This window comes from Podarcis liolepis (genome assembly GCF_965112155.1).
Source record: "Podarcis liolepis genome assembly, chromosome: 5".
Classification (NCBI taxonomy): domain Eukaryota; kingdom Metazoa; phylum Chordata; class Lepidosauria; order Squamata; family Lacertidae; genus Podarcis; species Podarcis liolepis.
The window spans coordinates 35252396-35268460 of record NC_139556.1 but is presented as its reverse complement, the minus strand read 5'-3'; the positions used below and the strand labels follow the sequence as shown (position 1 = coordinate 35268460).

At 46.1% G+C, this 16065-nt stretch overlaps 1 protein-coding gene across 2 annotated transcripts in view; it reads right to left on the bottom strand.

Annotated features, from left to right (window-relative positions):
• OIT3 (oncoprotein induced transcript 3) overlaps nt 1–16065 on the bottom strand; it is a 36038-nt gene that overhangs the window by 6584 nt on the left and 13389 nt on the right. For both annotated transcript variants that reach the window (XM_083503104.1, XM_083503105.1), the window contains exons 5-7: nt 15199–15321; nt 10613–10773; nt 8114–8529 (exon numbers count right to left, since the gene is read on the bottom strand). In XM_083503104.1, coding sequence (XP_083359230.1) covers nt 8114–8529; nt 10613–10773; nt 15199–15321 — 700 coding nt within the window. The remainder of the gene's footprint in view (nt 1–8113; nt 8530–10612; nt 10774–15198; nt 15322–16065) is intronic.

Sequence of the window (16065 nt, the reverse complement as noted above, 5' to 3'; positions counted from 1 at the left end):
GGATTGCACCCCAAATACAATGTTCCTCCATTTTAAAGACTCCCCTCACATAGACAGAACCAGTACTGTCATTAGGCCAACTAGGTAGCCGCCCTCAGAGGCATGCTGTAGTACTGACCTTTGAGGGGCACAGTTTTATACAAATTAGTTTTTGATATCTCTTATAAATTTCTGATAATATTTTACTTTTACTTCATATTCTGAATAATTTTTATCATTTCTGAAGCAATCCATACTGTCAGGGAACTGCCATCAGAGCATCAGGTGGTGGAGGGACTCAGGCAGGATGAAAGAGACTCAACTGCTGAAGCAGGGACCAGCAGGGGGAGGAGTGGGTCTCTGAGGGAATGCGAGCAGGAGGGAGGGCTCAGGGAGGCTTCCAGCGAGAACAGTGGGGAGGTATCGGAGTCTCCCATAGGGAGACCCACACCTCGCAGGAAACTGTCACGCCGTGAGTCCAGGAGACGCGTTTCCGTTAAGGAACTTCTTTGCTGGAAACGCTTCCGCAGACAGCCACTGTCGGACTCTACTAGTGACTAGAGCAGACATGTCTGAGGAGCTCCGTCACACACGGAGGTTTGTGGGGTCGCACAAACTCTGAGGGAGCACGTTTTCACGCACAAGCAGCTAATCAAACCCTCACAGCAGTCCGACAGTCTTTGTACGCTGCCTGTGCAAGAGAAGGCATCATGAGCGAACCAACCGGAACCGGAGGAGCAGGGGCTGGAGCTGGTCCAAGCTTGGAAGATAGATACCGAGCGTTGGAGGTTCAACTGGCCCTGCAGATGGCGAGGCTGGAGGAGAGAAGGGCTCAGGATGCAGACAAGAAGGGGAGAGCCACTCAATTCCCCAGAAAGGTACCAGGATTGGTGCAGAAATTTGGGGGGGACCCCAAGGACTACCATGCTTTTAGGACAGAGATGCAATATGCCCTTAATGTGCAGTTCGATGAGTTCCCTGATGAGGAATCGCGAGTTGCTTTTGTAATTGGGCATCTTGAGAAAGGGGCTAGAGACTGGGTTCGACCCCTAATGGCAACGCACAATGACATACTAAAGGACACAATGAAGTTCTTTCGTGCAATGGATATCATGTTTTCCAGCGATATTGAGGAAGGGGTGGTGCGCAGACAGCTAATGGCTTGTAAGCAGGGGAGTCGATCTGTCCGTGAATATTGGACTGAGTTTACCATGCTGATTCACAGACTGAGTTGGGATTTATCGGCGGCCCCCGTTCAAATGCTATTTGAAGAAGGTCTTTCTTCGGGGGTGAAAGACGAGCTGGCACGGAGCCCCAGGGCGGAGTCTATGGATCAGCTGACCAAATCTGCGCTGACCATAGGAGCGCGGCAGGAGGCAAGAGCCTTGGAGAGGCGGGAAGGGAGAGGGGAACGTTGGAAGGAGTTCCGCATTCCAGACATTCCTGAGCCAGCTTTCCCGCCGGCAGAGCCGATGGAAATCGGAACAGCGCGCGCGCGCGCATTTTCAAAAACCAGCGAGGGAGCTAAGAAGGAGGGAAAGGGCCCCCGGAAATGCTATCTCTGCCAACAGCCAGGCCACTTTGCCAGAGTCTGCCCCCAGAGGAAGGAATGGCAAGGGATGGTGGGAGCTGTTGAGGGGGGAGAAGAAGGGGGAGCGGAGCAGGTAAAAGCCAACGCCTGGTTGCCACAATTGGGGCACTGCAGCCAGGCCAAAGAGCAGTGAAAGTGCCCGTGCCAGAAGCTCCTCGACCTGCTCTAGTGATTGAAGTGTCGCTAGAGCTGCAGAATGGGCACCCCCTAAAAATAAAGGCGCTATTGGACTCAGGCAGCTCCTGCAATTTTATGAGCAAGGAGTTTGCTGCTGAACACCAGATACAGACCATCCCTTTAAGCAACCCCCTGCAGGTGACCACGATTGATGGCAGGGAGTTGTTGGGAGGAGGAGTCCGCTTGCAGACTGTCCCAATGATAATGAGGGTGGCAAGGCACACAGAACTGATAGCGTTTAATGTGGCCACCCTGGGAGGCGCTCCCATTATTTTGGGAATGAGCTGGCTAGCTCTACATGATCCGCTGGTTGGCTGGCATCAAAGAGTGGTGTTCTTTGGTTCAGCACATTGCCTAGAACACTGCAAAGGGGAGAAGGGTTCAGCAGGGGCCCAAGCCACCCTAGCAGGGACTGAAGTAATGGGGAAGGTGAAGGTACCACCACAGTATGCAGATCTCAGCGACGTGTTCAGTGAGAAGGAAGCTGACCAACTACCACCTCATAGACCCTTTGATTGTCAGATCAATTTACTCCCTGGAGCACAGCTTCCCGTGGGCAAGTTGTATGCCATGTCAGACAGGGAAATGCAGGAGTTGCGAGGGTTCATTGACAAGAACCTGAAGAGAGGCTTCATCAGAGAGTCCAAAGCAGCAGGGGGGAGCCCAGTGTTCTTTGTGGACAAAAAAAATGCGGACAAGCCGAGACTTGTATGTGATTTTAGGCGGCTGAATGCAGTGACTGAACCGGTGGCGTTCCCTATGCCCAGAATTGATGATATTTTGACCAGGGTGAGGAAGGGAAAGATTTTCACAAAGCTGGATCTAAGGGGGGCGTACAACCTGATACGCATAAGGAAAGGGGATGAATGGAAAACCACCATGTTTACCCCTTTGGGGGCGTTTGAATACCTCGTTATGCCATTTGGATTACAAGCAGGCTCCGCGTGTTTTCAATCTTTTATGAACCACGTGCTGGGCCCTTTGCTCTACAAGAATTGCGTTGCCTTTCTAGATGATGTGTTGGTGTATTCTGAGAATGAGGAGCAACATGTGAGAGACGTCAGAGAAGTGTTGAGCAGACTGCAAGCCAACAGGCTGTGGGTCAAACTGGAGAAGTGTCGGTTCCATACCAAGGAGGTGGAATTCCTGGGGTACCGCCGGTCAGACAAGGGATTGGCCATGGATCCCGGCAAGGTACAGGCAGTGCTGGAATGGAAAACACCCAAAACCAAGAAGGATGTGCAGAGGTTCCTAGGGTTTGGAAACTTTTATCGTAAGTTCATCCGCAACTTCGCCCATCTGACGGCGCCCATCACTGACTGTCTCAGCAGTAAAAAGAAGTTTGTATGGACGGCGGAGGCGGAGCGAGCGTTTGAGGAACTGAAAAGGGCCTTCGCCTCTGAAGAACAACTTCTGCATGTGGATTTACGAAAGAAGCTAAGGGTTGAAACAGACGCATCTGACAGAGCCATAGGGGCGGTGCTTCTTCTGCAGCCGGGGAAGGAGGAGTCAGAGTGGCGTCCGTGTGCCTTCTTCTCGCGGAAGCTGAACAAATCCGAGAGGAACTACACGGTGTACGACCGAGAACTGCTTGCTATTCATGAGGCGTTCCGGAGATGGAGGCATCTGCTAGTTGGTGCACAACATAAAGTGCAAGTGTGCACGGACCATAAAAATCTAGAGTACTGGAGAACGGCGCGAGTGCTCAACCAAAGGCAGTTGAGATGGGCCCAAGAGTTCTCCAAATTTAACTTTGAGATTTGTTATGTGCCAGGCCCAGAGAATGTTAGGGCGGACGCTCTCTCACGCAAACCTGAATATTTGGAGGGGGAGGGAGCACCCGAAGAAACCCATATCATTCCAGAGGACCGCTGGGTGTGTGGGGCGACTTTGGTGGGGCAAAGGGAATTGGTAGAGGGTACGGTGCAGGATGCATACGCCCAGGGGAAACTCAGGGATCTCAGAGGGGAGGAAGACAAATCCGGTGGTTTTGAGGAGAGAAATGGGGCATTGTATTATAAGGGAGCGTTATATATACCTGAAGGGGAATTGAGGGAGAAAGTACTCAAGCAGCTGCACGATAGCCCCACAGCAGGGCACTTTGGGCAACACAAAACCATGTGGCTGGTTACCAGGGAATTTTGGTGGCCCAAGGTCAGGGAAGATGTGCGGGAGTATGTGAGAGGGTGTGAACAATGCCAAAGAGCCAAGGGGGAGAGGCAGGCGCCGGCTGGTTTATTAGAACCACTGCCCACACCTGAGAGACCGTGGGAAGCAGTGGCAATAGATTTCATGACTGATCTGCCAAGGTCTAGAGGGAAAACAGCCATCATGGTTGTAGTAGACCTGTTAACTAAAATGGCCCACTTCATAGCCTGCTCACATGCGGTTACAGCAGAAGAAACCGCCAAATTGTTTGTAGAGAATGTGTTTAGGTTGCATGGCGCCCCCTTGAGGGTGGTTTCAGACCGAGGGAAACAATTTACTTCCAGGTTCTGGAGGAAGCTCATGAGCTTACTGCATGTAGAGGTTAATTTCTCGACGGCCCGTCATCCTGAAACCAACGGGCAGGCGGAAAGAGCAAATGGGGTTCTCCAACAATATTTGAGGTGTTATGTTAATGACAGAGAGAATGATTGGGTGGAGAAGCTGGCGTTGGCAGAATTTGCCTACAACAATGCAGAGAACGTGTCCACGGGGATGAGCCCCTTTTTGGCTAATCACGGGTGCCATCCCAGAGCCTTCCCAGGGGGGGAGGGGGAGAACTGGAGCGTTCCAGCTGCAGAACAGTTCGTGGAAGAAATGGAAGCGATCCATCGCCAGCTCCAACTCAACTTAAACAGGGCTAAGGAGGAATATAAGAGGCAGGCAGACAAAAACAGAAGGGAAGGTGAAAGCATCAGGGTGGGGGACCAGGTGTGGCTGTCAACCCAAGGGTTGCCGTTCAAAGGAGGTTGTAAGAAATTAAGACCCAAAAGGCTGGGTCCGTTTGAAGTCATGCAGCAGGTCAATCCAGTGGCTTTCAGGCTCCGGTTACCGAACCACATGAAGCTGCACCCAGTTTTTCACAGGTCGTTGCTGTCACCGTATAGAGGAGACAGTGAGGGGAGGGTCACTAGGGGACCAGCAATGGAGGAGAAGGAACACAGCTACCATGTAGCGGAGATCCTCGATTCCAGGTGGAAGGGAGATCAAGTAGAGTATTTGGTAATGTGGGAAGGGGAACCGGAGTCGGAAAACACCTGGGTTAGGGCAGAGGATGTCAATGACGAGGTTTTAATAGAGACTTTTCATCAGAGGTTCCCACGTAAACCTCAGCCTGTAGCGAGGTTCCGAAGGGAATACTTTGCCACCACCGACGAGGAAGAGGAGTTGGAGGGGTTCCCAGATTCTGAAGAGGAGGAGGATTCAGCTGGCCAGGACGACGATCGATGGAGAGAATTGTTCGAGACGTCAGAAGATGAGGAAGATTCGTTTCGGGGTTTTAGCCCTTCACCTCCCAGGGGGGAGGAATTGGGAGGGGGTGAGGGGGGCCCTGGAGGGGAGGTGGATGTCAGGGAACTGCCATCAGAGCATCAGGTGGTGGAGGGACTCAGGCAGGATGAAAGAGACTCAACTGCTGAAGCAGGGACCAGCAGGGGGAGGAGTGGGTCTCTGAGGGAATGCGAGCAGGAGGGAGGGCTCAGGGAGGCTTCCAGCGAGAACAGTGGGGAGGTATCGGAGTCTCCCATAGGGAGACCCACACCTCGCAGGAAACTGTCACGCCGTGAGTCCAGGAGACGCGTTTCCGTTAAGGAACTTCTTTGCTGGAAACGCTTCCGCAGACAGCCACTGTCGGACTCTACTAGTGACTAGAGCAGACATGTCTGAGGAGCTCCGTCACACACGGAGGTTTGTGGGGTCGCACAAACTCTGAGGGAGCACGTTTTCACGCACAAGCAGCTAATCAAACCCTCACACATACAAAGACATGTTTTTGGAAAAAAGAAATTGGGGTGGAAAAACGATCTGAGGAGAAACCAGAGTAAAAAAAAAATATTGGTGGTGGTGCAAGTAGTTAGCTTTGTCTAAAGCACAAGATAGTCTGCACATAGATACCAGCAAGAGAAGTTAGTCCTCCTGCCTGACTTGCTGGTCTGTTATGTGCAAAGCGAGGTGTTTTATGTGAGGAAACATCCAGCCAACCTGACTTGCTTGCCATCTATAGTGGAGCAGCAGGCTAGCAACAGAAATACCTCACAAGGCTCCCAAATGTGTAGCTTGGGAGGGTACTTAATCCTGCAAGCAGGACTGTGTATGTGTGTGTCTTTGATTGCACTTCACAGAGCTTTTGAACACTTCTTTCCAATGGCAACTGAAGCGAGAGGCACTTTCAACTCTTAGCCAGGAAGGGGTCTCTCTCTTGGTTAGTCTTGTATAGTTGGAAGGGACCCCGAGTCACCTTGTCCTGCAATGCAGGAATCTCAACCAGATCATACATGACAGGTGGCCATTGAAGGAGAGTCCACCACCTCTCATGGGAGTCTTTTCTACTGGCAAACAGCTCTTACTGTAACTTATTTCCACATGAACCCCACCTTTTTTCTCTGACACACAATCTGGGACTAGGCACAGATTTCACCTGTTTCCTTATAAATTTTGGGACAGATCGAAGCAACAGCTGGTATAAGTGCCCAAAGATTTAAGCACTCTCCTTCCTAACACTGAAACATGTCTGATGGTCCCCCTCTCTCCCATGCATTAAATCTGTGAAACTGAATCCTGGTTTTGGCCATTAGCCGGCAAAAATTGTTCGTTGAAGCTCAGAGAATTATTTCCAACTTTGTGACACTGGCAAAAATAAAAATAAAAGGTATGTTGAAGCCAGCCTTATGCCTGTTCCATCACACCCAGCCTCCATTTTGCTGTCTCGAGATGCCCTCTAGAGGATAAAGGCAGCAATGGGGTTGCAGGGCACACATGCCATAAATATACAAGAGCCTTTTAACAGGAGGAGCTGCTCATCATGATTAACATGGAGTTCTGGAAGCCCCAGAGCTCGGCCTCCTGTCTTCTCCTATGCATTTGTTGTTCCTCTTTTTCTCCTTGCTGCTGCCGTTAAAAATACATACAAACCATTCACAATGTTCCAAGTTGCAGGCAGCGAGTGGATGTTTGGAGCCTGAGGTTTTGGAGTGCCCGAAGGGATCCTGGTAGATTTAATGAGCCAACCGTATAGAAAACACAGAAGTCCTTGGGCCAAACAGTAATAAGTCTTGATGTAATGATACTGACACACTGCTAACTGCTTGAGGAACAATTCAATTAAAAGCCACTACACGTGTTGCTGCGAACATGCTCTTTGCTTTCGCAGAATGACTGTCTCGGCCCCCCAAAACTCTCTAGGCTTGCATATGACTTCACACTTGATGGTGAAGAATAGGCTTGAAGGCCTTTGAGGGCTATGCCAGGCCATTGCAATTTATCCTTGTCCCCATCTGCAGGAGAAGCACATTTAAGTGGGAAGGATAGAGTTCATGATTGGAGAATGAAAGCATTTCTGTTTCACTCTCTGGTTGGTCTATATGTGTAGAAACATGTCACCCAAGTCTCCAGAATGCTTTCCTCACAAGAAAACTGACCCTGCAAGAGTCTACCCAGGAACTCATTCTTGGGAAGATGGAGAGCATGGAACTATGTATATATTATAGCACTTGGTCAAATCCTTTCTGCTGACTTATATCTGAAGAGTCCTATGCCCCAGCAATTGCTATGGTGGGGATTGTCACTACTGGGGGTGGGGAATGGAATGTGTAAAATGGCCTCTTCAAATAATGACGGTAAGATGTGAAAGAAGTCCAGAGTACTTACTGTATGTACATCTCCAGTCCAGGGGGACTTATTTTATAAAGGAATATTTTGCAAGGGGAAAAAGTCCCATGATTCATTGAGGGCCTTAAGCAGGCTTCCCACTGAAGTAATCCAATCACTGAAGATCACAATTCTGCTAATTGGTTAAATATGCTCTAATGGTGGGTCACCAGATGGCCTACAAAGAAGGGCAAATGGCTTTAACTCTTGGCACCAAATTAATTACCAGTCATTACAATCACAGGGAGAGTTGGCTCCTGTAACTGCAGTTGTAAGACATCCATTTGCTCACCCAACGGCTCCCTCTGGTGCCTTTTTATGAAGTGGGTAGCTTTGCCTGGGTAGCCATGACAGCTGGCGACTGTTCTGATGGGCAGCAGAGAAAAAAAAACATTTTGCCTTGAGAAAAGGGTGGCACTTTCTGCTATCCTCCATGCTCTGAGAGACCCAAAACAGCAACGAGAACAGGGGTTTTTGAAACATCAGGGAAATGAAAGAACCAGCGCCAACACTCACCCATCTCGAATCAAATAGTACTTCAGGATCTCATCAGTCTTGGAGGTAGGGGTGGCGAAACAGCTCTCCACTAATGTCTCAAGACCGCTCACGTGCACCAAGGGCTCAATTCCAAAATACAGAGAATCTCGGAGTTTAAGGGTGGGGCGAGCATCTCCGTAGGCCTCTTCAAACTCATTATCTTTGAATATCTCGAGGGTAAAGGGGAAGACCCCCCGGTTGCGGCTCACGATCTCAAGCGGCGAGTTCTTCACGTTGGGGACGTAGCCCTCTGACATGGTGTAGTGGCGAGGGAATTCACAAGTCACAGGGATCAACAGCTTCCCTGTGCGGACAATGATGTCGCCATTGCTGCCAGGGGTTTGCTTGGGCAAGCCAGTCACCATATTGGTAGCGATGATTTTGTCATTTACCACCTGGGGCAGAGAAGGAAAGAGAACGTTGTGAAGCCAGATGGACATAGATGAGGAAATATGTGAAGAGGAACAATTCTATTATGACTGGCTCTGTGTGAGCGAATCTGCAAGAGTGCAGGGGGAGAGGGACAGAAGTCAGCTTCTGTGGGAGCAGAAGACAGCTTCCTAGGAACAAGAAACTCTACAGTACTGTCAAAATTTGCTTTTAAAAATTATTATTATTATTTTATTTTATTGAATTTATATACCCCCCTTTACCCAGAGGTTTCAGCCCAGCGACATTTTAAAAGGGCATAGGATGTCAATCAGATCTACCAAAGGCCTGGTTAAAAAGGAATGTTTTTGCCTGGTGCCTAAAGGTGTATAATGAAGGAGCCAGGCAAACTTCCCTGGGGAGAGCATTCCACAGATAGGGAGCCACTGCAGAGAAGGCCCGTTCTCATATTGCCACCCACCAGACCTCTCGAGGAGGTCCTCAGAAGGTGATCTCAGGGTCTGGGTAGGTTCATTTGGAAAGAGGCGGTCCTTGAGGTATTGTGGTCCTGAGCCATTTAAAGTTTATAGGTCAAAACCATCACTTTGCACTTGGACCAGGATCAGTATAATATGCTCAAACCATCTTGCTCCAGTGAGCAACCTGGCCACTGAATTCTACACTAGCTGAAGTTTCCAAAGTGTCTTCAGAGGCAGTCCTATGTATAACGTATTGCAGTAATCTAACCAGAGCATAAGGTAAAGGTAAAGGGACCCCTGACCATCAGGTCCAGTCGTGGCTGACTCTGGGGTTGCAGCGCTCATCTCACTTTATTGGCCGAGGGAGCCGGCATACAGCTTCCGGGTCATGTGGCTAGCATGACTAAGCCACTTCTGGTGAACCACGGAAACACAGTTTACCTTCCCGCCATTGTTGTTGTTGTTTAGTCGTGTCCAACTCTTCGTGACCCCATGGACCAGAGCACGCCATAGCGGTACCTATTTATCTATTTGCACTTTGATGTGCTTTTGAACTGCTAGGTTGGCAGGAGCAGGGACCGAACAACAGGAGCTCACCCCGTCATGGGGATTCGAACCGCTGACCTTCTGATTGCCAAGTCCTAGGCTCTGTGGTTTAACCCACAGTGCCACCCAGAGCATAGGCAACAGTAATTAGGCTATCCCTGTCCAGATAGGGGCATAGCTGGGCCACTAGTCAAAGCTGATGGAAGGCACTCCAGGCCACTGAGGCCACCTGAGCCTTGAGTGGCAGCAAAGGATCCAGGAGTGCCCCCAAGCTATGAACCTGCTAGAAAAAACCATGTTTCTAGTCTGTATGCTAACCAAGATAAGAGGGAAAGTGTGTGGGCATACTGAAATGTTAGGGATGGCCAAATAAGATTTCCAGTGGTTGGTGGATGGTTAGCGAAACAGGTATGGAATATGGAATATAAGGGAAATAGAAATTTCTCCCAAATTTCAGAATTGAATGTGTGTCAATAGCTATAAGGGGAAAAAAGAGAGTAATCACTCCAGCTGTGATAATTTTCATTAAAAAGCTTGTGAGAGGCACAATGCTGAGAACAGGATGCTGGATTTGACGGGTGTCTGAGTGATCCAGCAGGGCTCTTCTTATGTACTTTAAAAATACATAAGAATCTTACTTTAAATGTACTTTAAACACAGAAAAGAGAGTGGAAACCCAATTAAATAGCTATAAGATGGATCAGGAGCGACTGAGGAAGCTGAGTGCTGGTGTCATTATTCTGCCAGCCAACAAAGGGCAGCTTCAGTCTCCTCTGTTGCCAGGCGAATAACAAACTATATTTTCTTAAAAACTAATTTTAATAGAGGTGTTTCTTGTTCTTTTGCTTATTTACTATGCTGTTGGGTGTAAGTGTGTGGCTGATACTGAAATCTAATATCAAAGAAACACTCATTCCTGGAATTGTTCTGGAAAGGTTGAAGTAAAACCAATGCAGTGTCAATGTGCTCTTGAGAATATTCTTACATACACCAGAACTGTACAGATTCAATGTTATAGGATTGATAGTCTCTAATGGAGATACATCCTTCCAGCCAACAGGAAAAAGCTAATATTCATACGTACATCTATAGTGGTGCCACAGGATTTCAGGGAGAAGATGATGTTGACATGTGTTCCATTGGATACTCCTTTGCAGGAACCATTGATGAGTGAGAGGTCCATCCCTCCAACTAGATCCTTAGGGATGTTCACCTCTATGGAGGTAGATCTGCATAGGACAGGGACTGTAAGAAAGAGCAAATCTAGTGAGTGAGCTGGAAATGAAACTTAGAGAAGCTGCATGAGTCCTCCTTTGATGCCTCTTTTATCTGCAGCAAATGCTCCCTGATATAGGTTCATCTTGCCTGGTGGAAACCTGGCTTTGATCTGCCGGCTTGTAAAATGTGATGATTATTTTAAGCTTTAGATTCAGCTTCTTTAATCCCCCAGAGACCTGTCTGTCTTCTCTACTGTGACATCCTCACCCCTCAGGATGAGAGCTTAACTGTGCTTACGTTGTATTTCTGAGATCTAGTAGTGTCATGTGCACTTTTGTGATGATTCAGTATTAGAGGGAGGTATTTTATTTTTATCCTAATCTTCCACAAATCAAGATCGCTTCCAGATAGGAAACTCTCCTCCATTTGTGGCGATGCTGCATATGGCTAGCATTGCATTGGCACCAATAACCTGATCTTCACAGATTAAGAAATTGCCAGACTACCATTGTAGCATGAAGGCAAGAAGATATATTAATGTATATATGAATAATGAAAAATAAATATATCATTGGCCAAGAACTGTGAAACCAATGGCACAGTTTTATTCCATATTTACCTCAGAGAGAACATGTCTGGAATTCACTGACAACACATAGAACATTCTGGAGAGATCCCTTGGGGTAAACTGTATTTGATGGATTCCTACACACACACACACACACACACACACACACACACACACATTTACTTTAATGTATGTATCTTACACTTGGCACTTATTTTGTTATATAATTAGACAGATGAAATGTTTATTAATCTTGACATGAACTTGACTGATCTGCATTGTATTGTTGTATTTTGTTTTTTAAAAGTCATTCTCATTTTAAAAACTGAAAAAAATGCTTGTTTGTTTGTTTGTTTGTTTGTTTTAAGGCACTGTGAAATGAGTAAAACAGAAAGTTTGACAAAAGACTAACGGCACCTTTCCATGCGATGTGACAAACTACTTAAGGAAAGGAGGAGAATTCTGTGACATAGCCTAGCCAGCTGTTCACGACAGAGTGAGCTCCCATTGTTCAGTCCTTGCTCCTGCCAACCTAGCAGTTCGAAAGCACATCAAAGTACAAATAGATAAATAGGTACCGCTCCAGCGGGAAGGTAAAAGGCATTTCCATGCACTGCTCTGGTTTTGCCAGAAGCGGCTTAGTCATGCTGGCCACATGACCTGGAAAAACTGTCTGCCGACAAACGTCAGCTCCCTCGGCCAGTAAAGCGAGATGAGCGCAGCAACCCCAGAGTTGTCCGCAACTGGACTTAACAGGGTCCTTCTACCTTTACCTTTTTAAAATTTAAAAGGTCAAGCAAAAAAACTATATTTGGATAGCACAAGCCCCTTGTGTGAGCCTAAGCAGCTTTTTGGATGTAGGCCAGTGTCTGTGTCAATTTTTCATAAGGTTACATTATCTTTCTATCTCATGAGTATTCTGGACAGGCAAAGAGCCACTGGCCAATTTGTCTCCTGAAAGGATTGCTCTGGGAGTACATTGATTATTCAGCCTGCCTCACCCCATATTGCTGACCTTAGTTATATATGTGAACATTCTACTACTAGGCAATACCACTTATCATCAAGTCTAACTATCCATGAGGGTGTTGGATTATTCTGGCCCTTAGAGTGGTGTCTGGAGAAATAATAATAATAATAATAATAATAATAATAATAATAATAATAATAATAATAATATATTATTTATACCCCGCCCACTCTGGGCGGCTTCCAAAAGAATATTAAAATACTGTGATACATCAAACATTAAAAGCTTCCCTAAACAGGGCTGCCTGTCCTCTAATAAAGTGTCCTCTAAGAATCAAAAGTTGCCCATCAGCCTATACACAATGAAGGAACATTTTCAAGGAATGTCGCCCCATCCTCACAAATATCCTGATGGGTAAAAGTTCCAGTTTACTACTGACTGAGGCAGAAAACTCACTTCACATTTACCCATTTGAGTTTAACTAGTTTGTGTTCTTTGTTGCCATCACTATACATTCTGTGAGGAAACATTTGAAGGAAAACAAACACGCTGTCATCCATATTTAGGGAATTTTCTGAAACACAATCTTCACTGTTTCACTGACACATAATTTTCAAGCTTGAGCGATGAACAGACTATAAATTATTTTTAGTGTGGAAAGGTACAGATTTATGAATCCTGCTAATGTAACAGTTAGCAGGCATTGATTTTGCCAGGTTTTTCAGAATCATGAAAACAGGTGCTGCCCCCATTTAAAGTTGATGCATTGATTTCTGACTCCTGGTATCTTGGATAAAATACAGTTTTCTTTTTCCTCAAATGTTACTGTTCAAAACTTTTTAAACCATCTGCCCAGTCCAGGAAATAGTTTTGATAAGAAAACAATATACTGAAGTGTGTACACATGTATGCAGAAAAGTAATATTCCTGCATTTCCCTCCTGGCTTCATCAAGGGTGCTGTTGTGACTGAAGCATACATAATTTTATTTGTTCATGCTCAAGGTGGCTTACAACGTGAAAAAAAAATACGTAAATGCAACATTACAAAAGTAGCCATAAATAATAAATAAAACATCAGAAAATGGACAACCGGACTGAACAATTTCCACAAAAATCACCATTTCCATATAAATCTAAAATAAAGTTAAAAAACCAACAGCAGCAACAGCAAGAATACCCACCACAACCCACCCTGCAGCAACAACACCACAATCCAAGAAACAGAAAATGAAAAGACAAAGGTTCTCTGTCTGTCAGCAACTGCTCTGGTAGATACACAAGAATGAAGAGGAATCTATGTATCCCAAATACCAGAGAACAAACCAGAAAGCAGGAGGTTGCTGGGGGGGCGGGCGGTGAAGGGAGAGGCAAACATTACTTTCAAGCTTCTGAGGGACAATTTGGAAACCATTTCCAGTAATGCCTGGCAGATGGATAACTTTGCATAGATGAATTGATCAGCTCACAGACCTGATTTAGGACATTTATTAAGTCACTCAATGAACTCTTTGATAAATGAGTATGCTTGGTGCTTTTCTGCTGTTTGGATCCCAGTTTGAGGGCCTGTCTCTCATTAATCAAGTAAGGCAAGGGCAGAAAATATGTATTTCTTCTTGGAAGCAATTATTAAAGTGGGGGGACGGGACATAAGAAAGTGTACTATCCAGACCTCTTTTTTTCCTCATCCAGCCTTACAGATGAAGGCCAACTTATGTTTCTGAGGCAAATCATAGAATGGCAGAATCTTAGAATTGGAAGGGACCCTAAGAGTCATCTCAACTAAAGCATCCATGACCGATGACCATACAAGGTATGAGAGAAGAAAGACTGTGCTGCACTTGTAGTAGCAAAGCCTTCATCTGCCCCACCTCCAATAAAACATGTCTCTCCCATACCGTTCTCCCTAGCCATAGAAGGCACTGTAACTCTCCCAACGGTTTGACTTTACCCCTGAAGGCACACTCTTGCCAACATTCACAAGCACTGTCTTTGTGTCCCCTCCCCTCTCCATATCTGCTGTCCCAGAAACGTACATTTCTTTTGGTGCTTCCTCAAACGTAAACAATTCCTAGCTGATCAAGGAATATAATAACTCTATCTTCAGCAGTACTGAGGGTAATGTTGACTACTAATTTACAGGAAGAGTGTAAAGTGAAACATTAATTTCCAAACTGCTTTGGATAACTGCTGGCCTTGTTACCAACTATATCACCATGCACCTAATTAGAATTAATAAAAAGCTGTATTTATGCAGTTGGAGGCAGGGTCTACATTTTATGTTCCCATAAACTATTGTATGTGTGGTCATAAATGTGTTTTGCTTAATAAAGTGCAGTGGCTGCTCCTTAAACACATTTGTTCCAGAGCACAGCATGTGAGAGTCTTGCCATTGCACTAGATACTCAAGCTGATGAGCCCACTATTGGGCATATGAGACATTTGTCCCACGTATTGTCCTTGCAGAAGAAACTACTGCAGGATGAACCCGCCAAATGCCTCTGACAAATGCGGGGCAGCATAATTTCACAGGTGGGTCAGCATTTTGCTGTGACAGGCTGGTGTCGAATACTGTGTTTGCCCATCAAAATGGGAGGTCGAGCAGGATTGAACTGTAGCAGAAGAACCACTGAACAAGGGAAGAGGGATCCATGGTGAACACACAGCCAAGACAAGTGTTGAGGAACCAAAACTAGGTCAGGGAACATAACTGAGATCTTCCCCAATGTACAGGGCTAGAAGAAATGGGTTGATTTGTTGATCTGACCTCAGCATTTAGGAGGATCTCCTTCTAAATATACTTCATTTCTAATAGGGTGGGGGCAAAGGAAACAAGTGGTGCATTTGCTCCCTAGCAACGTTCTCCTGCACCAGCCACAATGTACTATTTGTCGCTAGCAATCTCCATTGTCCTACCTTGACAAGTGTGGTTGTCATCTGACAAAACAAGACCGCGTGGGCACTCACACTGGTATGTGTCTTCTACCGTGACGCAAACATGGCTGCAGCCCCCATTGTTGTTGTGGCAACCTTCAATTTCTAGGATAGAGATAACGGTCAGACACACAAAAATCTTTGCTCAACCCAGATCTGCTTGAGATGAAAGTTTCTATATGCCCATAACAAGGGGATTTTATAGCAATTTTATCTGTGGTATAAACCTTCATATGTTATACATTAACTTTTGCAATCATTCTGGGCAAAATCTTTTCTAAGCCGCATTGATATGAATGGGAACTGTGGAAGAACATGAATGGGAAACTGTGAATATGAATGGTGGAAGAACATTAGGAAGTAGGTTGTGCTTTTTGTGCAGCTCTCATTAATTTAAATGGCACTTGTACATGAGACTTTCTCTGTTGGATGTTACAGCAATTTGGAGGAAGAGGCAGCAAACAGCACACACACCTCCTGCTCCCTGTGAATCAATGTAATGTCCTAATCTGCAGACACCCACAATTTGTGTGTTTTCTTAAAAAAAGTTTTTAATATTTTAAAATGTGTAAAACTTAGGCTTCACAACTTGTCTTTTTAAGTGTACAGTGGTACCTTGGGTTACATACACTTCAGGTTACATACGCTTCAGGTTATATACTCTGCTATCCCAGAAATAGTGCTTCAGGTTAAGAACTTTGCTTCAGGATAAGAACAGAAATCGGGCTCTGGCGGTGCAGCAGCAGCAGGAGGCCCCATTAGCTAAAGTGGTGCTTCAGGTTAAGCACAGTTTCAGGTTAAGTACGAACCTCTGGAACGAATTAAGTACTTAACCAGAGGTACCACTGT